Source organism: Gastrolobium bilobum, unplaced genomic scaffold (assembly GCF_033153095.1).
Source record: "Gastrolobium bilobum isolate Gb01-03AN ecotype WA unplaced genomic scaffold, APGP_CSIRO_Gbil_v1 utg1479, whole genome shotgun sequence".
In the NCBI taxonomy this organism is placed as follows: domain Eukaryota; kingdom Viridiplantae; phylum Streptophyta; class Magnoliopsida; order Fabales; family Fabaceae; genus Gastrolobium; species Gastrolobium bilobum.
Genome location: NW_026896211.1, coordinates 52,356 through 76,575, shown reverse-complemented (window position 1 = coordinate 76,575; position 24,220 = coordinate 52,356). Strand labels below are relative to the sequence as shown.

General features: G+C 39.7%; 2 protein-coding genes across 5 annotated transcripts in view; both read left to right on the top strand.

Moving 5' to 3' along the window:
• LOC133298263 (endoribonuclease Dicer homolog 3a-like) overlaps positions 1–5,738 on the top strand; it is an 18,587-nt gene extending 12,849 nt beyond the window's left edge. The window contains exons 14-18 of one of the 3 annotated variants that reach the window (XR_009749764.1): positions 2,935–2,986; positions 3,091–3,356; positions 4,171–4,442; positions 4,532–5,163; positions 5,727–5,738. The gene's annotated coding sequence lies outside the window, so the exon portion shown is untranslated. Of the gene's footprint in view, positions 1–2,934; positions 2,987–3,090; positions 3,357–4,170; positions 4,443–4,531; positions 5,312–5,726 lie in introns of those variants that run through there. The other 2 variants (XR_009749765.1, XR_009749763.1) reach the window with 2 other exon arrangements.
• Positions 5,470–24,220, top strand: LOC133298262 (endoribonuclease Dicer homolog 3-like). 2 transcript variants are annotated; one of them, XM_061497526.1, is made up of 8 exons: positions 5,470–5,926; positions 6,030–6,239; positions 11,532–12,014; positions 12,304–12,570; positions 12,788–13,114; positions 22,603–22,846; positions 23,493–23,604; positions 23,744–24,220. In XM_061497526.1, exons 1-8 carry the CDS (start codon positions 5,762–5,764, stop codon positions 23,949–23,951), a joined length of 2,016 nt encoding a protein of 671 aa, XP_061353510.1. In that variant the 5' UTR covers positions 5,470–5,761; the 3' UTR covers positions 23,952–24,220. The 2 variants fall into 2 exon arrangements, with proteins under 2 accessions (XP_061353510.1, XP_061353511.1); XM_061497527.1 differs by lacking the exon at positions 23,493–23,604.

The window sequence follows — 24,220 nt, the reverse complement described above, 5'->3', positions numbered from 1 at the left end:
ACTCAATTTAGTGCTTCTATTCAAATATTGTGCAGTGATAATGCAAAAGAGTATGTGTCTCTTGAATTTTCTAATTTTTTGGAGAAACATGGAACGTTACACCAGACTACCTGTCCGCACACTCCACAACAAAATGGAATGACCGAACGTAAAAATAGACATATGGTTGAAACTGCATGTACCCTTCTAATTCATATGAATGTTCCACTCCATTTTTGGGCAGATGTTATTATCATCTCTTGTTTCCTCATCAATCTCATGCCCTTTCATGTGCTAAATATTGAAGTTCCACATAGTGCATTATTTCCAGGAGCACATTCTTATCCTCTACCTCCATATGTATTTGGATATACTTGCTTTGTTCATGATCTCACTCCAAGAAAAGACAAATTAACATCCAAAGCCTTCAAATGAATTTTCTTTGGATATACTCGTTTTCAAAAAGGGTATCTTTGCTACTCTCCTGACCTTAAGCGTTATATTGTTTCCGCTGATGTCACTTTTCTTGATCAACAACATTTTCATTTTATCCCAACTCAGATATTACAAGTTAATCAGGTTCTTCCTGTTTCTTTTCTCGACTTGTCTTTACCAGCTGCAGGTGACTCTATCCCAGAGGAGCAACCCCTTGCCTCCATCCCTGAGGACCGCACTTTTCTCACCTATCAGCATCGTCAGACTGCGCCTCCTGCAGACTTAACCCTTGCTGACTCATTGCCTTCTCCTGTCGACTCTTCCCCTCCAGATCCTCCATCAGAGGTTACTCCAATTTCCCTTCGCAAACGTATTCGATCCACTCACAACCCTCATCCTTTTTACAGTTTCTTGAGTTATGATAAACTTTCTTCACAGCATTTTACTTTTGTTTGTAGTATTTCGTCTGTTTCCATTCCTAAGACCACATGTGAACCATTATCTCATCCGGGTTGGCGCCAGGCGATGATTGATGAATTGGCAGCACTTCACTCCAATGGTGTATGGGATCTTGTTCTTGCTCCTCCCAGGAAGTCAGTTGTTGGTTGATGACATAACTCTTCTGGCCAGTGCATCTATCTCCTAGTCTATATTGATGACATCATTATTACTAGCGGCGATCAAGTCGAGATTGATCAATTAAAGAAGTACTTATTCAATCAGTTGCAGACCAAAGATCTTGGCAGACTTCGATATTTCTTAGGAATTGAAGTGGCACAGTCTAGGCAGGGCATTTTCATTTATCAGAGGAAGTATGCACTAGATATTCTAGATGAGAATGGTATGTTGATGTAAACCCATTGATACACCTTTGGATTCCAATGTTATGCTATTACCCGGACAGGGGGAGCCATTGGCAGACTCTGGTCGTTACCGCAAACTAGTTGGAAAGTTGAACTATCACACTGTGACAGGCTAGGAGTCTCAGCACTGGTTAGAATATTCTCACAAACACTTTCTAACTCCTATGAAAGGTCGGAAAGGGTTACGACCGTAAAGAAGCGCTCCACCTGCGTCTTGTATGCAGAGGCATCTGCAGCATGAGGTAACATAGCTAAGAATTCCTAAAACAAAGAACAAATCTTACCAATATAAGTCTCCATTCGAGCCTCTGGTGATTTGCGCAATTCCATTATCTAAGAAACAATGGAATAAAGCTGTTGAATATCATTGGTGTAGAGGTTTTTGGCTTCCTCCCATTCGTCATAGTAGGTCTCAAAGGGGATGACAATGTCTATAACTGCCGGATCAATGGATTGCCAAAGGATACTCAGCAGTTGAGCATCAATCTTTTCCTATATATAAATCAGATCCTTTGGAATTTCAGCATATTTGGTTGTGAGATGTTTACCGTGTCCCTGACCAGTAAACCAGATCTTAACGGAGGTAGACCAAGTCTTGTAAGTAACAGATCTGGTCAGTTTCATCGTTGTAATGGATAGGGTAGTACTGGAGATGATGCCGGTAGTGTTTTTGTGCACATTACTTGAGCTCTCCATCACAAAAATAAAAGAGATGACCAAAAAATAGCAACGAACTGCAAGGAAGCAAGAAATCACGCAAAAATGTTGCAAAAAGATGTCCAAACAGCCAGTTTTTTGCTGATATCTTCCTAACGGATGTGGCCCGCAATGAACGGAGACCAGATCTGGAAAGAGGATGAGAAGGCTAGCAAGACGGTGGTGGTCCGGCCCAGAACGGTGGTTGGATGGTGGCTCACGCGCCGAAAAAGTGGCTCAGCCGCCAAATGCTTCCACCGGCACATGGCGGCGCGTGGCTGCTTCAATGACCACGCGACTTGCACAGACGAGGTCGCCTCCTTGAGCCTCTCCTGGTCGCGTGGTTGTTGGCCGGAATACTCACCTGAAAAATGCTCCGGCGGTGGTGAACAGTGGCGGATGGTGGTTTCTGGCAATGACCGGAGGTTGACGATGGTTTTTCTGACTATCCGAGATTGAGGACAAGCAATTGATGACTAACTAAAGGGTTAGGTGTGAAAAGAGGGTTGCCGGTATGATGCACAACAAGATAAGGTTTTTCTACGGAAGCAAGGTTTCCCAGAACACAAGCTCTGGCACCAACTTGAAAGTATGAATGTATTGTATTCAATTGTATGTAAAACTGTACAAGAGTCCTCTATTTAAAGAGGTTAAATGATCTAATGGGTTAAGCCCAAATAACCTTCTAGAATAATAAAACAATAATAATAAAATACAATACTATGTCTAACAGTCTCAATAAATCTATTTTTTTATGAAAAAAAGTAAAGTTTCTAAATTTTGAAGCTCTACAGGGAAAATGTGAAGCAAAGGGATCAATTGTTTGAAATTATTAGGAGTGAATATTCAATGACAAATACAGCGAAAAACAGAGAACATGAGGCATTTACTTTGGCATATTATAAGACTGAGGAGATACATGCATATTATGTTGATGCTACTGGCGCATGTGTTACTGCAGATTCTAGTGTCAGTCTCATCCATAGATACTGTGAAACGCTGCCTCATGATAAGTACGAATACTTGAACCTTTTTAGTGACATAATATGTGTTACTTTTGATGTTCAGCGTTTTCTGATTATGATAATTTATTTTATTTTCTGTCCAATTGAACTAGGTACTATTTTCCCAAGCCAATATTCCATCTCTCAAATTCTGGTGGGCATTATGAATGTAAATTAACTTTGCCTCCAGCTGCAGCTTTTCAAACATTAATTGGTCCTGTGAGTAGAAATTCTCATTTGTCAAAGCAGCTTGTATGCTTGGAGGCATGTAAGAAGTTGCATCAGATGGGTGCTCTTAATGATCATCTTCTGCCCTTTTCAGAAGAGCCATTAGAAAGTAATATGAGCTTGAATTGGAAAAAGTCACCATCCGGTGAAGGTATTAATGTACACAAATTTACGCATAGCAATGTAAAATTTTTAAATGATTGATGTTAGCAAATACAGTTCGTTTTGATAACTTACTAGTTACATTTATTTCAATCAAATTTTAGTATAGAGACAAGATGGAAATAGCATTCTATTTCTCGAATTCCTTTTCGTATGGCTTCAATGTTTGATGACTGTCCTTTTACAGAGAAACCATTTATCAAATAGTTTGGTTTGATACTTGGAGTCTTGAGTAATTTCATTGAGATAATAATATTGTTATAGAGTATAAGTATTTAGGAAAATATTACAAGGATTTCTTATAGACTGTGCTTCCCATGTAAAGGATATAAGTGTCATTTTCTGGTCAAGACCCTGTATAAATAAAGTTCTAGTGCTGGTGTAATGGGATAAACAAATCAAAAGCTTTGTGATTTAAGTGTCTTTCCCATCATCTCCTAAATATTTAAGTCTCCTTTTTATCTTGATAAATTGCATAGAAGATTCAAGTCCTTAGTATTTGAATAGCTACAAGTTAATAGCATGCATTATTGAGCTTTACTATGAAGCTTTTCATGGAGCCAGAAATAATCATCTCAAGGCCAAACTATTTTGTGTACTTAGTTGATAACTTCTTGCTCTGTTTGGCAGCATTTTAGTTGATAAATGTTCTACCATATTGCAAGAGTTCTTCCCATTTTCCTGTGTTTTATATTCAGTTATCAATGCTATCAAATTAGTTAATAGTAACTTTTTAGTAGTTTCACCTTGAATCATTCATATAATTAATTGCTTTATTTGAATCACCTTTTTGTTTACTGCAGGAACAACCAAAAGAAAGGAATTACATGGGACAGTCTGCATTCATGCATTATCTGGAACTTGGAGCCCAAGTCAAAACGGGGCCACTTTTCATGCCTATAAATTCGATTTCTGTTGTAACATCCCTGAGGAGATTTATTCTGGATTTGTTCTTCTGATTGGATCAAAAGTTGATGATGATGTAGGAAATACTGAGGCAGATCTTTACTTGATCTCAAAGACAGTTAAGTCTTGTGTTTCTTCATGTGGGAAACTGTATTTGGATTCAGAACAGGTATACTGAGAGTTTCTGAATTTGGTTGTAATTTATCTCCTGGGAATCACTCCTTATGCAGTCTTCATTGTGTACATTTTTCTTATCAGATGATGCAAGCTAAGTGCTTTCAGGAATTTTTCTTTAATGGTTTATTTGGAAGACTCTTTGTTGGGTCAGAAGAAGCTGGAACAAAAAGAGAATTTTTACTTCAGCATCAAACAAGTGAGCTATGGAGCCCATTGAAAATGTATTTTCTTTTGCCACTCGAGGAATTGAATAGTAAAGATGAAGCCTGGAGAGTAAACTGGAGAGGAGTGAGCTCTTGTGTGCCAGTGGTAAAGTTTTTGAAAGGAAAATTCACATTGAGTTCTGAGAATTGTTACAAACAAAAGTTATCAAATTGGAGTGACTCATCTGATGTAGAACAGAAGACCTCAAGTACAGTCCACTGTGCTAATTGTTTGCTTGACGTAAATGATATCAAAGATGTTGTGGTGTTGGCTATTCACACTGGAAGGTTGTACTCTGTTGTTGAGGTTGTAACGGATACCTCTGCAGAGTGTCCTTTCAGCTACAATGGGGCCGATGTGTCCGTATCATCAGATTATCGTACCTACATTGAATACTTCAACAAAAAGTTGGTATTTTCTGACCCAATATTGTGGTTTATATATAGCTCTCACATAGTTTTGCTCTGCATTTGCTAGTTCAGTTTGCTAGTAACATGCTTGCAATTCAGGTATGGGATTGTGCTGATGTATCCAGGACAGCCTTTGCTACGGTTAAAACAAAGTCATAAACCACATAATCTTCTAGTAAAATTCACTGGAGACGGTTTGTCATATTCATATTTTTTAATAATCTTCTATTCTTCCCTATAAATATTTGTCGAATATGATACAGATTAATAGAATAAAAACCAATTTCATAAAGTTGATAAAATATTTTTTATTTTGTGTATATGGAAAACAATGTATAGCCATCAATCAATATCATATTCCACATCAAATTTGACAAAGCATATTTTCATTTTTTTTCTCTTTCCATTTTAAATTTTTAGGTAATTTATTTCCACTGAAGTATTTCAAAATTTGTTTGAGTTAGAAGGCATTATATCAAGTTAAAATGTGATTCATGATGATGACGTTAATCTGACACAAGAGTCTTGACTATGAATGATTGACAATCCATATGAATATCTTAAGGCATAAGAAACTTTATGCAAATGTTTCAGTATTGAATTAAATCCTAAATTCTTTGCCAGATTTAGATTTTTCAATGCTTTTGTTTTTGAGTGTGCAGCCCCAGTTCAGGAAAAAGCACAAGTTCATGTTTATATGCCACCTGAGGTTTTAGTAAGGATTGATGTCCCAATAGAAGTTCTGAAGTCATTTTACTTACTGCCATCATTAATGTACCACTTAGAATCCTTGATGTTAGCAAGCCAGCTAAGAAAGGAGATTGATTTTAACACTTGCAGCTTTCAGATACCAAGTTCATTGGTGTGTTTAATTATTGGGTTGAAATGAACTCTTTATTTTCATTACTCATAATGAATTTTTATCATATTACGAAATCAATCTAACCTCAATATTATATGATTAGATTCTTGAAGCACTTACAACAATGAAATGTTCTGAAAGCTTCTCAATGGAGCGTTTGGAATTGCTTGGAGATTCTGTTCTGAAGTATGCAGTGAGCTGCCACCTTTTCCTTAGATATCCCGAGAAACATGAAGGGCAATTATCTGAATGGCGTTCATGTCTTACTTCCAATTCAGCGCTGCATAGATTTGGAACAGATCGCAAATTACAGGTACTTGACATCTATGCCATGACTGAGTCGAATTGTTTTGGATGTCCTCCATTTTTGTCATCAATGCATTTTGAGGTGATATATCCTCAGAGCTTATTGCAGTTCCACTTGACATAAGAACTATGGATTTGAAATATTGGTTTTTGCATGTGTCACATACCATGTCCATGTGTATACCTATATATCAGGATTATGTCCTTTGACAGAAAAGTTTTATTTTGGCCTGCATCCTTTAATTAAATTACCATTTTGAAATTTCCATGTGTTGAAATATGAAAAAATGGTTTTTTCTGAATTGATACATTGTATCAGTGAGAAAGCTCAGCCACCATAACCACCATCAAACCGGTAGCACATCACCGGAAAACTCAAAGTCCAGCCATTGTTAAAGTTGTCCTCTCTTCCTACAAAGCGCCAACAACAAAGTAAGGGGACCAGTCACTCTACAAGTCTGATATTGTCCACGTTTTCAAAAAATTTCATGCTATGGTTCAAAACCAATTAGGCACCTCCATAAAAATTCTTTGGACAGACAATGGTAAAGAGTATTTCAATTCTATCCTTGATGAATACTTGTCTCATCAAGGCATCCTCCATCAGAGTTCATGTCCTGATACTCCTTAATAGAATCGGGTAGCAAAGAGAAAGAATAGACATCATAATCACTTAACAAGTCACCTGACCTATTGTATATAATCTGATTCATTCTTTTATATGAAAAAAACAAATATCAACCTTGTACATATGCTCCTTCACACACATTTCCCCCCCCCCCCCCCTCTTTTATTCTGTTAGGTATCAGGTAGATAAGAGAAGAAATAAGGAATTCAAATACTGCAACTGATATCAATTTCTATTGACTTCAAACAGAATCAGTATGAAATACACTAGATCTTCACAAATGGCAAGAAAATGGAAATAACAGTCTACAAAATGTAATGTCCGGCCGCTTCAAGAATCAATGACTATCCCCACATACTAACAACGATACTTTTCAGTGTGCTTTTTCCTCACTTGCACACTTCCCGGGAAAACTTCCCAGAAGGCTACCCATCCCAGAATTGCTCCAAGTCAAGCACGCTTAACTGTGGAGTTTTTCCGTTCTGGGCTACCGAAAAGAAGATGCTTCTTGTTAGCATAGGTAGTACCAATTAATTCTTATAAGCTATCTCAAACTGTGCAGTCTTATACCTGCACAGCCTTTGGAATCCATCTCTTTCGGGTGTCGATTCGATTCATTCATGCATGTAACCCCCCGCTGGAAGCCTGTCAGGAGCCGCTCCTTGTCCGTGCCTCTTTGCACCGGCGATCACTCCCTGCCCTCGTCAGCGCTCGGGATGTTACATGCCCACCAGCTTCCGCCTGGTTCGTCCTCGAACCACACCGTACTGGATGAGAGGCCTTGCTCTGATTCCACTTGTAACGCTCTGCCACTTCAAGAATCAATGACTATCCCCACATACTAACACGAGACTTTTCAATGTGCTTTTTCCTCACTCGCACACTTCCTGAGAAAACTTCCCAGGAGGTCACTCATCCCTGAATTGCTCCAAGTCAAGCACGCTTAACTGTGGAGTTCTTCCGTTCCGGGCTACCGAAAAGAAGATGCATCTTGTTAGCATAGGTAGTACCAATTAATTCTTATAAGCTATCCCAATCTGTGCAGTCTTATACCTGCACAGCCTTTGGAATCCATCTCTTTCGGATATCGATTCGATTCATTCATGCATGTAACCCCCAGCTGGAAGCCTGTCAGGAGACGCTCCTTGTCCGTGCCTCTTTGCACCGGCGATCACTCCCCGCCCTCGTCAGCGCTCGGGATGTTACAAGTCGCTTGGTTTTCTTACCAAATTGGGTCTCAACCATTTTATAAAATTGAAAAAATAGTTGTGGTACCTCAGACTTTTCACACATTAAGTAAACCCAAGTTACACGAGTGCAATCATCAATAAAAGAAACAAACCATTTATTTCCAGAAGAATGAGAGATCTTAGAAGGACCCCAAACATCAGAATGAATAAGATCAAAAGGTTCAACACTTTTAGTAATACTAGAAGGAAAAGAAACACGATGATGCTTAGCAAACTCACAAACATCACAATGAAAAGACTCAACAGACTTAGACAAAAACAATGACGGAAATAAAGACTTGAGTAAACTAAATGGAGGATGTCCCAAGCGCTTATGATGAAGCCAAATCAAAGAATCAGCAGTTGATTGACCATGAGACAACAAGATGTGATCCGTTACTTTATTGGCGGGAGATTGTGACACCAGATAGTACAGCCCACCTTGCTCTTTAGCACTACCAATCGTCTTCCCCATGGCGAGATCCTGAAAAACACAATGAGTAGGGAAGAAGGTTACAACACAATTCAAATATTTTGTAATTTTATGAATAGAAAGAAGATTTGTGGAGAGTTTAGGAACATGAAGAACATCTTTAATATGTAAGAACTGCTGTAAGTTTATGTTACCAGAACCCGCAACTAATGTATGTGAGCCATCAGCTACGGCTATTGTATGAGTTCCAATGGTAGGATGATAAGAAGTAAATGGGTCAGCACAACAAGCCATATGATCAGTAGCACCAGAATCAACAATCCAAGAATGTTTAAAATCAGTACAAGAAGAAAGAAAAGAATAAGTTTTGGAGCTCATACCAGTCATAGCCAAAGCATTAGTATCAGATGGCTTACTCAGAGAGTCAAGGATGGTTCGGAGCCGTTCTAACTCATCTTGACGGAATGCAGGTTGGGTCTCATTAGGTGCAGGAGCTATTTCAGAGGAAGTAAAATGCGCTTGAACACGCATCCTTGCCATCTTTTCTAAGACCGTTTGCTTTCCATAGAGGCGAAAGCATAGATCCTTGATATGACCCGTTCTTTTACAATAAGAACACCAACAATCATCTTTCTTAGGTCTAGAAGATGCACCATCAAAAAATTTTGTAAAGGAATTTCTTTGAGAAGAACCATCCCTTTTTGTTGAAATCATAGCAGACCCATCAGTGGGTTTAGAATCAGAAGGAGTTAGAGTAGTAACTTTAGATGAGAGCATAATAGACCCTTCGGACATTTTGGTATCCATCATGATAGCCCTGCGACTTTCTTCACCCCTGACAATGTGAAAAACTTCAGAAAAAGACGGTAATTTTTTCTTACCAAGAATTTGAACTCGAATAGGGTCATATTCTGAGTTGAGACCACAAAGAAAATCATAGATCCTATGGCGTTCAATGGAGGTGGTCAGAGTGGCTGCATCCTTGCTACATTCCATCTTCAAATTCTTGTACTGATCAAGCTCAGTCCATAACTTATTCATAATACCATAATATTCTGTTATAGAGAGAGAGCCTTGCTTGGTAGAAAAAATCCGATTCCTCAGATCATAACAAGTGGCAGCATCTTGCTTCATTGAACAGGTCTGCTTAAGAATGTTCCAGATCTCAAGAGCAGTAGGTAAAAACATGCAATGTTGACTAACCTCAGGAGTCATGAGTTCCATAGCCACGTCATAATAAGTGAGTCTTCATCATCCGAATCAGCAAATGTTGGAACTATTTTGGCAGGAACAGGTCCTTCAATATGAGCAACTTTACGGCGTCCTTTGAGACTGGTACGAACAACCTGGGACCATTGTAAATAATTCTTTCCATTCAGACGATAATTCTGATGAAGAGCAGGAAGATCATTGTGACCAAGAGGGGTCACCACAGACTGTGTAGAAGAATTTGTAGTTGTGTTTGCAAGGGTTGATTCAGTGTCGGAGGCCATACTGCAAAAAACTAGTCAAAGAATAGCACCAAGAAGCCAAAAAATACGGAAAAAATACCAAACGACGTCCGAACACAGGGGAAAGCACAGATCCAGAAAGAGGATGAAGAGACGATCAGAACGGCAGTGGTCCCGACCAAAATAAGGCTGCACGCGCCTCCATGCGCCGGTGGAAGTGGCTGCGCGTGGGCTTCACGCGCTGGAGTTTGAGTGGCGCGTGAGAGCGCGTGGGCTGTCTTCTCCGGCTGAACATTTTGCACTGTGGTCGTCCGGCGAGCGCGCACCTGTCTGTGGGTGGTCGCGGTTGAAAAAGTCACTGGAAAGAGGTCAGACGCGATGACAGATCTGTTTGGAGGTGTTTGCGGCTGAAAACAACAGTGTGTAATCGATGTTTACGGCTTGTAATCGAAGAAAATAACAGTGAACAGTAGTCCTCTTAGTCCAAAAGGTCCCCGGAAAATTTTTTCCAGTGGCGGCTGATGGCTGCAAGAGGCAAATAGATCATGGTTTTTGCTGTAAAGGCAAATAAGCGCGGAAGCAGAGCCCTCAGATCGAGAGCTCTGATACCAACTTGAAAAAGGGTATACTGATATTATTAATTGTGTAAATATTCTGTACAAAGAGGTCTCTATTTATAGAGAATAAAAGACCTAATTCTTGACCTAATGGGCTTGGCCCAATACAACAAATAATAATAATTAAGTAAATAACTAATATTTACAACAGATATATAAAACCATTAAAAAACCTCAACCAACAGCTTAAGCTTTTGGGTTGAATTGGTTCTTTACATGGTATCAGAGCCTTGGTGTACCGGGTTCGATCCTCGCCGCCGCCCACTTTCTTTCAAGTGGAATTTCTTTGTTCGCACAGGTAGGTGAGCCTGTGCATTGTCCACTCTTCAAGCCCGATGGGCTCTCATGTGAAGGGGGGTGTTGAGATATATAAAATCTTTAAGTTAGGTTTCAAGTGCTTACTAGCAAACTAGGAATGATTAATATCTATTCCTCAGCTTGAGGGGGAGTGTTGTAAATATTAGAATTAGTATTTTATCTATTTATTTGTAATAGCTAGAATACTCTAGAAGTGTATTTTGGGCTTAGCCCATTAGATTTTTCAGTACTCTTTATATAGAGAGCTCTTGTACAGATTTTATACAATTCAATATTACAATTCCATATTATTAAATTCAAGTCATCATTTTCATGATTTTATTTTTATTTATATAACGGGACACTTGTGGTGCACGTAGAAGAAAATATATCCCAAATCTGTTCTTTTCATTCCAGTTATTCAGTACTGCTGTTTATACAATAAAAGGGTGAACCTAGAGCAGTGGTGAAAATGCTCTTTTGTGACTGAAAGGTCACAGATTCGAATTCAGAGAATAGTTTTTTTTTTGTAAATAAGCACGGGTAGTGCACAAGCCTTTGCCATGCCGCACAAATTCATCCAAATGTGTTTAACTATTGAAGGTTTTAATTGATTTTTGAGTTGAGTTACAATGTTTTAACAGGGATATATACGTGACAGTGCATTTGAACCACGTCGTTGGGTAGCTCCAGGGCAGCATTGTATACACCCTGTTCCTTGTGGATGTGATGTGGATACATTTCAAGTGCCTTTGGATAAAAGATTCCAAACTGATGAGCCAACAGTTAAGGTTGGAAAGTGCTGTGACAGAGGCCATAGATGGATGTGTTCAAAAACCATAGCTGATTGTGTTGAGGCCCTCATAGGAGTTTATTATGTACGGGGTGGGCATACTGCTGCACTTCATGTAATGCAGTGGCTGGGTATTGATGTTGGGCTTGATCCCCAATTGGTACATAAAGCCATCACCAGGGCATCAATAAGGTCCTTTGTCCCAAAAGCTGATGATGTTAAAGCCTTAGAATTAAAGCTTGGGTATGAATTTTCTACTAAGGGCCTGTTACAGGAGGCCATAACACATCCATCTCAGCAAGAATTGGAAGTGGGAATTTGTTATTGTTACCAGGTATCTGTTTCAAAAATTTCATGAAGATTATATATATAATTGACATAATCAAATATTATCCGCCGTCCCTCTCTCCCCCTTATTTTTCAACATGTTTTAGCCATCCATCAAATAAGAAAGATTACTGCTAAAAGTAATTGAGAATGTGCGGTAAAATTTTGGTTTTGCTTGTCTATCTGTCCCAATGATTCTAATATAAAATAAAATAATGGTATATGTCCAATAAGACCTTCCAGATTCCAACTAATATTTTCCTCCTTTTGGCCTTGCCTTGCAAATTGATGGACAGAGGCTTGAATTTCTAGGCGATTCAGTGTTAGGCCTGCTAATTACACGGCATCTTTATCGGAGCTACCCCGATATTGATCCTGGCAGGTTGTCTGATCTGCGTTCGGATGCTGTTAGCAATGAAAACTTCGCACAATGTTGTGTAAGAAGGAATCTTCAGCCACATCTTCAGCACTGCTCTGGGTTTCTTCAAAGTCAAGTAACAGAGTTCATGAGTTCAATGATTGAAACTGAAAACAGCTCCAAATTAAGAATAAAAGCTCCAAAGGTTAATTCTCAATTAAATTGCTGCTTCTACTGACACAAACAAGTAAATATAAAATTTGTGGATGTATTCTAGGAACACCCTCTTATAATAATATATTTGTTTACTACACAGAAAACAGCTTACACTTGTGCTAGCTATACAACCACATAGTTTAAGTTAGTATACTGTGGTACTATTACCTGATTATAAAATTCTTATCATCCATTTTCTTGCTCAGGCTCTTGGGGACATGGTAGAAAGCATTGCAGGGGCTATGCTTATTGATACCGAGCTTGATATTGAGGAAGTGTGGAGAACCTTTGAACCATTATTGTCTCCAATTGTGACCCCTGATAATCTTGAACTTCCCTCCATTCGTAAACTAAATGAATTGTGTGATTGTCTTGGCTACTTTATAAAAGAGAAATCCACAAAAGAGGGAGAAATGCATCATGTTGAACTTGGATTGCAGCTGGAAGATTTCCTATTGATAGGTAAAGGGAGTGAAAGAAGCAGAAAAAGAGCAAAAGGAGAAGCAGCACGTTGTTTGTTAGAGGAACTTGAGGTTTGTTGGTATACCTTAAAATGACTATATTATATTTTGTTGGAAAGTATCTCCTATTTATGAATAAATCTAATTTTTACGAATATATCTCCTTTTTAGGGATAAATAATTAGGATTTGATTTGTATAATTTTTATTTTTATTTTCAATTTCCCAAATTCCTAGTTTCCTTATTTTCTTAATATTAGAGATTGTCAATCATGTATAAATATAATGTTTTGCTGAGGATTCCCTCAAGCAATGCCTAAATCCCTCTTCTACATGATACGCGAGATGATTCGTTTTGGCGTAACATCTAAACCTTAAAACAGTTCCTGTCAGAATCCTAAAATAGTGTCTGTCCTTCTGCCCCTCGTCTAGATTGGCACCCAGTTTGTCACCTAAACACCATCAATTTTCCACTCATGTCCTCTAGACCCACTTTTGAGTGTGATTCCCTATTGATAATACTTTGAAAAAGGGTAATGAAATATATTATTGAATTGTATGTAAACTGTACAAAGGGTTATCTATTTAAAGAGATTACATGACCTAATGGGAATACAACAATGACGAATAGATATTTATTATTCCCAGCTTGCTAGGGTGTGCATGACAACTTTCTCGGAATCAATTCTTTCTTAATTTCTGTTCCCGGGAACAGATATAGATAGGAAACTCGTTTGGTAAAATCGGTTTATTTTTTTGTTCCCGGGATGAACCGGTTTATTTTTTGTACTGGGGATCAGAAAAAAGAATCAGAAAATTTCTGTTTTTTTGTTCCCGGGCACAAAATGAGAAACACTTATCTCTCTCAATCACTCTCTTCCTTTACCATCATCACCACCACCACCACCATCCCGACACGACTGCCACCACCATCGTCGCCGCCGCCATCGTACCACTAGTGCCGTCGTCACCACCTCTCACCACCACGATGCCACTGCCACCATTACCACCACCTCCACCCATCACTACCACCATGCCATCGTCACCACCACCACAACTACCACCGCTGTCACTACCACTATCACCGTCACTGTCACGACCACCATCACCACTACCGCCATCCACCACCACCACCACCATCATCGCAAGCACAGCTGTCATCGCCACAATCGCCATCACACGCTACTACCTCCACCCTATCGCCACCACTACCATCACCACCACTGTCACCAACCACCATTACCATTTCCGCAGCCACTAATGTCACCGCCGCCGCCGCCACCAACAACCACCACCATCGTCACAGCCATTACCGTAACCACCACCACCACCACCGCCACCATTACACAACCCCCGTCACTACCATCACCACGCCATCGTCATCACCACCACCACTGCCACCATCACCACCACCACTATCACCTACCACCACCGTCACCGCCGCAACCACGGTCACCACCACCACCACCATGCCACTGCTACCATTGTTGTCACCACCAACCACCATACCCACCACCATTGTCGCAGCCACTGCCGTCACCTCCACCACCACCATCCCCACCACTATTGCCGCCGCCGGCACCACCACCATTACCACCGCCATCGTCGCAGGCACTGTCGTCACAACCACCACCACTATCTTCACCATGTCACTGCCACCACCACAACTACCATCGCTGCCACCGCCACTGCCACTATCACCGCCACTATCACCGTCATCGCCACCATCGCCATCACACGCCACTACCACTACCACGACGCCACCACTACCATCACCACAACTGTCACCAACCACCACTACCATTGCCGCAGCCATCGTCACAGTCATTACCGTCACCACCACCATCGCCACCATTACACCACCCCCGCCACTACCACCACCACTACTGTCACTACCACCACTGCCACCGCCGCAACCACTGTCACCACCACGACCACTATGCCACTGCTACCATTGTTGTCACCACCAACCACCATACCCACCACCATTGTCGCAGCCACTGCCGTCACCTCCACCACCACCATCCCCACCACTACCTCCGCCGCCGCCACCATTACCCCGCTATCGTCGCAGCCATTGCCGTCACAACCACCACCACTATCTTCACCACGTCACTGCCACCATCACTACTGTACCGCCGCCGCCACCAAAACCACACCATATGGAAAGGAAAGTGATGATCCAAATTTTTTTATATTTAATAGGAATTATTTTTATTATATTATTTGTTGTGTTATCAAACAAAATTCTCATTTTCGGAATAAAAATAGAACATTTTATCAAACACATTTTTTTTTCTCAGAAATTGTTCCAAGGCACAGAAATAGAAAAGAATTGTTTCTTTTCAGAAACAGTACTAGGGAATAGAATGGTTGTCATGCACACCCCTAGTAAGCTCTTGAAATATGTCTGAAGGAAGTCCCTTTTGTAACACCCCGTTCTAGAACCGGTTTGTTAACATCGCATTATGATATTAAGCGCAGTTACAATCATATGGTTCAATTAAAATCCGGTTAAATTTTTCTCTTTAAAACATGCCGAACTTAAGATAACCAAGTGCGTGATCATAACCGTAATACATTGCGGAATAAAATGTATTAAGCTTAACATCATACTCATATATCCTTAGACCAAAGGTTATTAATTGTATTCTTCTAATCATTAGCTACGCGTGGCTTCGAACCGCGTCTCATTTGGAGCACTGTAGCTCGCGTTATGACAAATTAGAGCAACAAAAGTGTGTTTTGGTCACAGGCCCCGCGCGGTTCAGCGCGCTACAGGGCGCTCAAGCGCGCGTTATCGGGCACTAAAGCCTCCATCTGGGCGCTTAAGCGCACGGAGACAGAGAGCATCAGGTCTTTCTGTGTAAATGGGCGCTTAAGCGCGCACCAGGACGCTCAAGCGCGGTATCCTGGGCGCTTAAGCTCCCATTGGGACGTTTTAGCGCGCAGAGACAGAAGCATCTCCTCCTTCAGTAGCTAAGGGCGCTCAAGCGCGAACCAGGGCGCTCAAGCGCGCAACCCTGGGCGCTTAAGCCCCACTCTGGGCGCTAAAACCCGCGGAGACAGTAAGCCTCCCATCTTTCTGCAGCGAAGGGCGCTTGAGGGCAAACCAGGGCGCTCAAACGCGCAATCCTGGGCGCTTAAGCCCCCCTTTGGGCGCTCCAGCGCGAGGAGACAGAGAGCATTGGCTCTCACAGGGGCAGCAGGGCGCTAAAGCGCGCTCCAGGGCTCTTTAGCGCGCTTCCAGGAAATTTCACAATCTCCCATTTTTCAAGTCCAAGACTAGGGGAAGATGCACCCCCATTCCAAACCCCAATTGTTCATGCCTCAACACTTAATCCTAACACTTATCCAACCTCTCCTCATGAGATTTAGCTAGAATTTGGGCAGCATAACCTTTGTTTTCTCAACGTTTCCCAATTTAAACAAAAGGTACCGAATTGATTCTCAGCCCAACCAATTCAATAACTCTACATAAAAAACATGCATATATTGAATTTCAAGTAGGCATCATTTACAGTACATATTCATTACAAATCATGGAACTTAGCTTACAAAACAGTATGATCATTCCCTTGGCTCCCATCAACAAAAGAGATGACCAAAGGCATGAGCATAGGCCAAGTCCATTCCAATATACAAATCATAAATCTATCATTGCCTATAATTACAATTCTATACATGTGAGCTACAAAACAACATGTATAATCTCAAAAAAATGCAACACTTCATGCATATGCTAATCCAGATATGGCCACTTGCCACCAGAGGCTCCTGCAACATCCTTACCTGAAAGGGGGTCCCCACAACACGGGGTGAGATATACGAATATATCTAGTAAACCAGGGGTCCTTGGAGCATCTCTCCACCCCACACTTCCATATCAGTGTAATAGCAATAACAAAATAATAATGCAGTAAATACATATCTATGCAAAGAGCAATAACATCTCCAGGAGAAATCCCTCGAGCTCTCAAGCTGTCCTAAGGAAACTCAGATGCAAATAGTCCCACTGGCCAGCTAACTACCAAGTATGATTTACGCATCGTCATGCAACATACCAACATAGGGAAACACCATCCTATGCCACACCAAATGCATACACATACGTATAACAAAGCATTACACTATTTTATTGCATTTATATACACAATCACAACCTCTACCCTTTCAGGGCTTGGTGGAACAGTCAAGGGAATTACACCCAAGGTCCGAAGGCTTACCTCAAGCTTCAATTCGACCTTTGTTCACCACCCACGGATTCTACAGTCAGTCAATTACAATACTCCACTTCTCAAACAAAACCTACACAAGGTTTAATGCAATTAACACATATTGCATCCAATAACATCTCATAGCTATCAACCAAGCTATACAATTCATACCAAACATAAGCATGAACTTACCTATCCAATGAAGCTAATCAAGCTCCATAGCATGCTCCAATGGTTGGTCTCTCGAGGTTGGTCCAATTGCCTCAATCCTAGACAACACCAAGGCATAATCAACAACCAACCAAACCATTGAGTACAATTGCAAGCAAGTCCAATATCAAGCATCATATTCTTGCCATTTTTCAAATATACTCATTTAGCTATCTAAGCTCATATTCACCGATTAAATGTCGTTCCTAGCATTTTTCACAACATGCTCTAAGCTCCATTCTTCCTAGAACATAGCTAATTTAACAACATTTCATCAAAAACCCTAAAACACTATTCATAAACCCTAACTCATGCAATTTCAAGGAATTATGAGGTTCAAGGGGTAGAATCTTACCACCAATGGTTGCCCAACCAAGCAAGGAGCGTTCCTCAAGCTCCCATGGAGGTAGAAATTCCCAAAACCCCAAAATCTCACAAAGGGCCGAATTTTTGAGAGGCAATATCTCTCTCCACAATGCTCCCCACTCAAAACTAAGCTAGGATTATGAAAGAGGGGAAGATTTAGAGTGGTTTAGGCTTTTGAATCACTCAAAACGGTTGGGATTTGCTCCCTCCTCTCTCTCTTCTTCTCTCTCCCTTTCTTCTTCTTCTTTCCTCCCTCTGTTTGCTCGACGGGAAAATGGGGGAAATGGGGCTCTTCTTGGTGTCTTAGTCACTTAACATAGGTTAAGTAACTTTAAGCGGGTATTGGTTCGTCTATCTATTCAACTCCATCAATTACCAAACTTTACCCAAAAGTCTGGAATATTATTCTAGGAATATTACTATTTTTGTTTTTATATTTTGGGCACTTTCGCCAGTACCCATTTATACTCTTAATTTTCACTGAGTACACTTTTTAACTCCAAAGTGACTCAAATTCATTTAATTAAGCCTTACACTTAATTTTACTCACTAAAACATGTTTAATTATTTAATTACATGTAATTTGCTAATTAATTAGGTTAGGGCTATTATACCTTTGTCAATACATCAGCTAATTGACGCCTAGTGGGAATGTATGGAGTGGTAATCAACCCGCTATCAAGTTTCTCTTTGATGAAATGGCGGTCGACATCAATATGTTTAGTTCGATCATGTTGAACTGGATTATGAGCTATACAAATAGCGGACTTGTTATCGCATAGCAGCTTCATAGGTCCCTCACATTTTATTTTGAGATCATCAAGTACAATTTTCAGCCATAATAACTCACAAATGCCTTGAGCCATAGCTCGAAATTCAGCCTCTGCACTTGATCTGGAAACTATATCTTGTTTCTTACTTCTCCACGTCACTAAGTTACCACAAAGAAATATACAATAACCAGTGGTAGAACGACGGTCAGTCACAGATCCAGCATAATCAACATCGGTGTAAACTTCTAAAGAGAGATCGCCATCACGCCGGAATAATAGTCCTTTACCAGGAGTGGCTTTAAGATACTGAAGAATTTTCTCCACTGCCTGCATGTGTTTCTCCTTTGGATCATGCATAAACTGACTGGCAACACTAACAGCATAAGCTAGGTCTGGTCTGGTATGAGCCAGATATATCAGTTTCCCAACTAGCCGTTGATATTGTCCTTTATCAACTGGAGGACTCTCCTCTTCATAACCTATCTTGTGATTCTGCTCAATAGGAGTATTCGAAGGTTTACACTCAAGCTTTCCTGCTTCTTTGAGAAGATCAAGAACATATTTCCTCTGACTAATAAAAATTCCTTTGTTTGAATGAGCTACCTCTATCCCTAGGAAATATCTCAGTTTCCCAAGGTCTTTAACTTCAAACTCAGAGGCTAGTCGTGTTTGCAGAATATGTCTCTCCACAAAATCATCACCTGTTATAATAATATCATCAACATATACAAGGAGCACAGTGAGCTTCCCATCTTGGGAGTGCTTAAAGAAAAGAGTGTGATCTCTTTGACTCTGTTTGTATCCTAAGGTTATCATAACCTTAGTAAACCTCCCAAACCAGGCACGAGGTGACTGCTTCAATCCATACAAGGCTTTTCTTAATCTACAAACTTTATTTTCTCCGTCCACAGAATCAAAACCAGGCGGGATTTCCATGTAAACTTCTTCTTCTAACTCACCATTATGGAAAGCATTCTTCACATCAAATTGATTTATATCCCAATTGTAATGGGCAGCAAGGGATAACAAGACTCTCACCGTATTCATCTTCGCAACTGGAGCAAAGGTTTCTTCATAATCAATGCCATAGGTCTGACTGTAACCTTTGGCGACTAACCGAGCCTTATATCTCTCAAGAGTGCCATCAGAATTATACTTTAGGGCATAAACCCATTTGCACTCTACTGCTTTCTTTCTATTACGTCTATCAATAACCTCCCATGTTTTATTTTTCTCCAACGCATTCATATCCTCTTGCATGGCTTGAACCCAATTCTCATCTTTCAATGCTTCATGTACTGATTTTGGGATTGAAATAGAATCTAGTGCTGAAACAAAGCTTTTATGCTGCACAAAAAGATTAGTAGAAGAAACAAAATGGGAGATAAGGTATTAAGTACAAGATATTTTTCCTTTTCTTAGGACAATAGGTAAGTCATCAGAAGCAGAAGCAATGGGTAAGTCATCAGAGGTATCAGAAGAAATAGGAAAATCATGAGAGGCAATAATATTAGAATCAGAAACAGGAGATTCAGGACTTACCAGTGGTTCAGACGATTGAGGTTGCTGGTGAGACAGTATGGGTTGTTTCCTCCTCTGATATACCAATTCAGGTGTCAAAATCTTTCGTATCTTAGGTGTATTTGAAGGTTCTGACACACTAGGAGCAGACACACTAGGAAGAGGTGTAGGAGTAGACAAGGACGATCCAGACTCAAAGAAAGAAGGGGATGAGTCTTCTGATGAACTGTTCTCCCCTTGAAGATGAAGACCCAGGAAATAAGACTCAGATTCTTGAAAGGTGACATCCATAGAAACAAAAAAATTTCGACCTTGTGGATGATAACACTTGTACCCTTTTTTATCAGGGGCATAACCAAGGAAGACACACTTAGGAGTCCTAGGATCCAACTTACTGCGATGTTGTTTATGAACATGGACAAAGGCAACATATCCAAACACTCTTGGTGGAAGGCTCTGCAAAATGGGAACAGAAGGAAAGAAGGAAGTCATGGAATGAATAGGACGGGTGTTGTTAAGGACCCGTGAAGGTAAGCGGTTGATCAAAAAGGTTGCAGCTAACACGGCTTCTTCCCAATAAGAACTAGGAACAGATGTCTGGAGAAGTAGTGCTCTAGTAACTTCAAGGAGGTGACGATTTTTTCTTGAGGGGTATCAACACATGTGAGCTCATGAATCATACCTCTATTTGAAATGAATTGCGACAGGCGTTGGTTGACGTACTCAGTACCATTATCAGATCTTAATCTTTTAATACACTTACCAAACTGAGTCTCAACCATGTGATGAAATCGAATAAATATCTCTGGTACTTCAGACTTGTCTTTCATCAAGAATATCCATGTTACCCGAGGATAATCGTCAATAAAAGAAATAAACCACCTTGCACCTGAAACACTATGCATTTTAGAAGGGCCACAAACATCAGAATAGATAAGAGAAAAAGGTTCACTGCTTTTGATAGTGCTAGAAGGAAATGACACTCGATGGTGTTTTGGAAATTCACAAACATCGCAATGGAAGGTCTCAACTGACTGATTTAGAAAAAGAGAAGGAAACATTGACTTCAATAGATTGAATGGTGGATGCCCCAGACACTTGTGATGGAGCCAAATCATAGACTCTGCAGTAGAAGGATGATGTGTCATTAATAACTGATTTTTGCTATCATTTATAGCATGTTCTGGAAGGAGATAATACAACCCATCCTGCTCATTAGCAACTCCAATTGTCTTCTTCGTGGTAAGATCCTGAAGAACACAATGAGAAGAGAAAAATGTGATAGAACAATTCAAATCAGTTGTAAGTTTTTGAGTGGAGATAAGATTAGTAGAAAGTTGAGGAACATAAAGAATATTTTTAAGAAACAAGGAAGGTTGAATTTGAATGTTACCAGAACCAATAACTGATTTATGGGATCCATCAGCTATGGATATAGTATGACTACCAACAATAGGATGATAAGAAAGAAAAAACTCAGTACGACAAGTCATATGATCAGTTGCACCAGAATCCAAAATCCATGAGGTTTTAAAATCAGTGCAAGAAGCAAGAAGAGATGTAGAACGTGTGTTCTTACCAGACAAGATCAAAGAACGGTCAGATGGCTTACACATATTATCAATAGCGGGTTTAAGTTGATCCAACTCCCTTTGTTGAATATTCACATATGGAGAGACATGTGGAGAGTGCGTAATAATCGAACCATCTTCTAAATCGGCCATAGTGATAAGAAAGAGTGAGAAACAGCACCAAAAACACACAACGTACACCCAAACGACGGCAGATCAGAGACAAAACCAAGCAGGAAATGTTTTATTTTTTTGTGAACAGTATCCGATGAACAGCACCACGTGAACAGTGCGCGATGAACAGTATCGCATTTTTTTTTTTTAGCTGTTCTGGTCGTCTGATGAAAAAGAAACCTCCGTAGAATGATAGATCTAAGAAAACGGAGTGAAACAGGGGTCCTCACGGTCCAAAAGGTCCCCGGAAATTTTTTTCCGACGGCGGCTTTGTGGCGGCGAGAGGCGAATAGGGTTTGGTTTTTAAAGACGGTAATTTGCGAAAGCAGAGCCCTCAGAATCGAAAGCTTTGATACCAACTTGAAAAAGGGTAATGAAATATATTATTGAATTGTATGTAAAGTGTAGAAAGGGTTCTCTATTTAAAGAGATTACATGACCTAATAGACTAAGCCCAATACAACAAATAAATAAATAAATATTATTATTTACAACAATAATCCTAACAAATTATAATCAATAATAATTTTTATACAAGAATCCGTTTGACAAATTGTTAAATGAATTGGATTTCTTAATGAATACAAACACCCAATCCTTTGGTGGTAATTGATAGCAGCAAATAGTGCAGTCATGTATGGGTAGCATAATAACATGCCAATTTCAGATTGAGCTCTTTATTCTCATCCTTTTGCAAATGAAAATGTTGTGATACTTGAAATGCAACAGAAGAAGGATATTTTATACTCCAAATGCACTTCCAAGAGGAGAAAACATGATTTCGGTGATGTTGGCATTTCATCTTCACTGGACATAGGAGTCAAAATATGTAACCAATTAACTGATGAAGATTCTCCTAACAACGGAAAGCAAAAGATTACTGAAAGTGATTGCCCAGCAGAGTCAACTGAAGATTCTTTCCCAGTCAACAATCTTTCTAATAAAACCTGCAGTATCAGTTCCATCCCCACAGGTTTGCTCTTTATATTCACTTGTGTTGATCATGATTAGCTTTGGTACTTAATTATAATCCACGGATGAAATGAAGTTTGTCATGCACGTCTAATCTTCCGATAAGATGCAATTAAACTTCTGCATGTTTAATAATTTTCTTTTCTTTTCTCCACACCCCCAATCAAAAACTCAAAAGCAAAAACTTTGAAGTCCTCAAATTTGTCTGGAAAACAGAAGCATGCCAAATTTTATATATGAATTGATTACATACAAGAAAGATGTTAGGATTTGGCTTTAGACAACTAGTATGGTGCAAATTATATTTCATCTCATCTTCATTCTCTTAACGCTTACCGATGCTTGCTAGTGAGAAAATTGAAAGCACCCAATATCCCAAAAGATCATGGCAACAAATGATCAGGGCCATTTTCGCTCTGTTCCAATCAGTTTAGGTCTGTTTTGTCTTGTTCCTGTGAGGGTAACTGTGCTCTTGAGGCTGTGAGGTGAGGCAAAAAACATTGGGCTGCGGGCATACAGCCTTCCAAGACATGCAACTACTTCAAGCAAAAGCATATAACAACTGTTCTCCTGAGCCAAGAACTCCTGATAAGACTACTAATACAATAGTAATCCTAATATTCTAACATTAAACAACATCTCTGTAGTTATTGAATCAATCGACTTGAAGAAAGGAGGACCTCGAACATCACTTTTTAGAATATGTAAGATATTACAGTGGCCAATGCCAAAATTCAGATGCATAGAAACTAAATCCAGGTGATCCCATTACACTAAGCTTTATACTCTATTACTTGTCTTCTCAAATTGTAATCTGTTACGGTTTTAAGAAAAATATTATTATTTCATTCAGTTCATTCTAATTATTTTCTCTCCTCCCCCACAAAAACAACAACAGAACTCCAATTGAATTTGGTGAAGGCTCAAGCAAAAGAAGTGGTTTCAACAGTTTTGTATCTAAAATCATCTTGCAGATACCCAATTCATGCATCATTGAGTGTACTGGAGATCCTAGAGCTGACAAGAAGAGTTCATTTGACTCTGCAGCAATTGCCTTGCTTTATGAACTCGAACATAAGAGAAGTATAGTTATCGGTAAGCCTTAATTTCTTTCATATAAGATGCAGAAAACTTCTCATAATTAAAATTGATGGAAATTTCCAAGAGCAACTAAGAAGCATTGAGAAAAAAATTTGCTAAAGAATCTACTTCTTGTGCAATGGTTGTCATCATCTAGTATAACAACAAGAAGTCCTTAGCCGGGTTCGGTTAAATGAATCAAAGGAAGCTATTGTATTTTGTCAAAATCAATTCTTCTATACGGCCATCTAATTTTATATCCTTTTTATTTGTTTTATTTAGAGTCTTTCTTGGT

Coding starts and splice junctions, on each gene's coding strand:
- LOC133298262 (XM_061497526.1), top strand. CDS start 5,762: ATGCCACCTGAGGTTTTAGTAAGGATTGATGTCCCAATAGAAGTTCTG. Junction 5,927..6,029: donor TTCAGATACCAAGTTCATTG/GTGTGTTTAATT, acceptor TTATATGATTAG/ATTCTTGAAGCACTTACAAC. Junction 12,015..12,303: donor GAATTTGTTATTGTTACCAG/GTATCTGTTTCA, acceptor ATTGATGGACAG/AGGCTTGAATTTCTAGGCGA.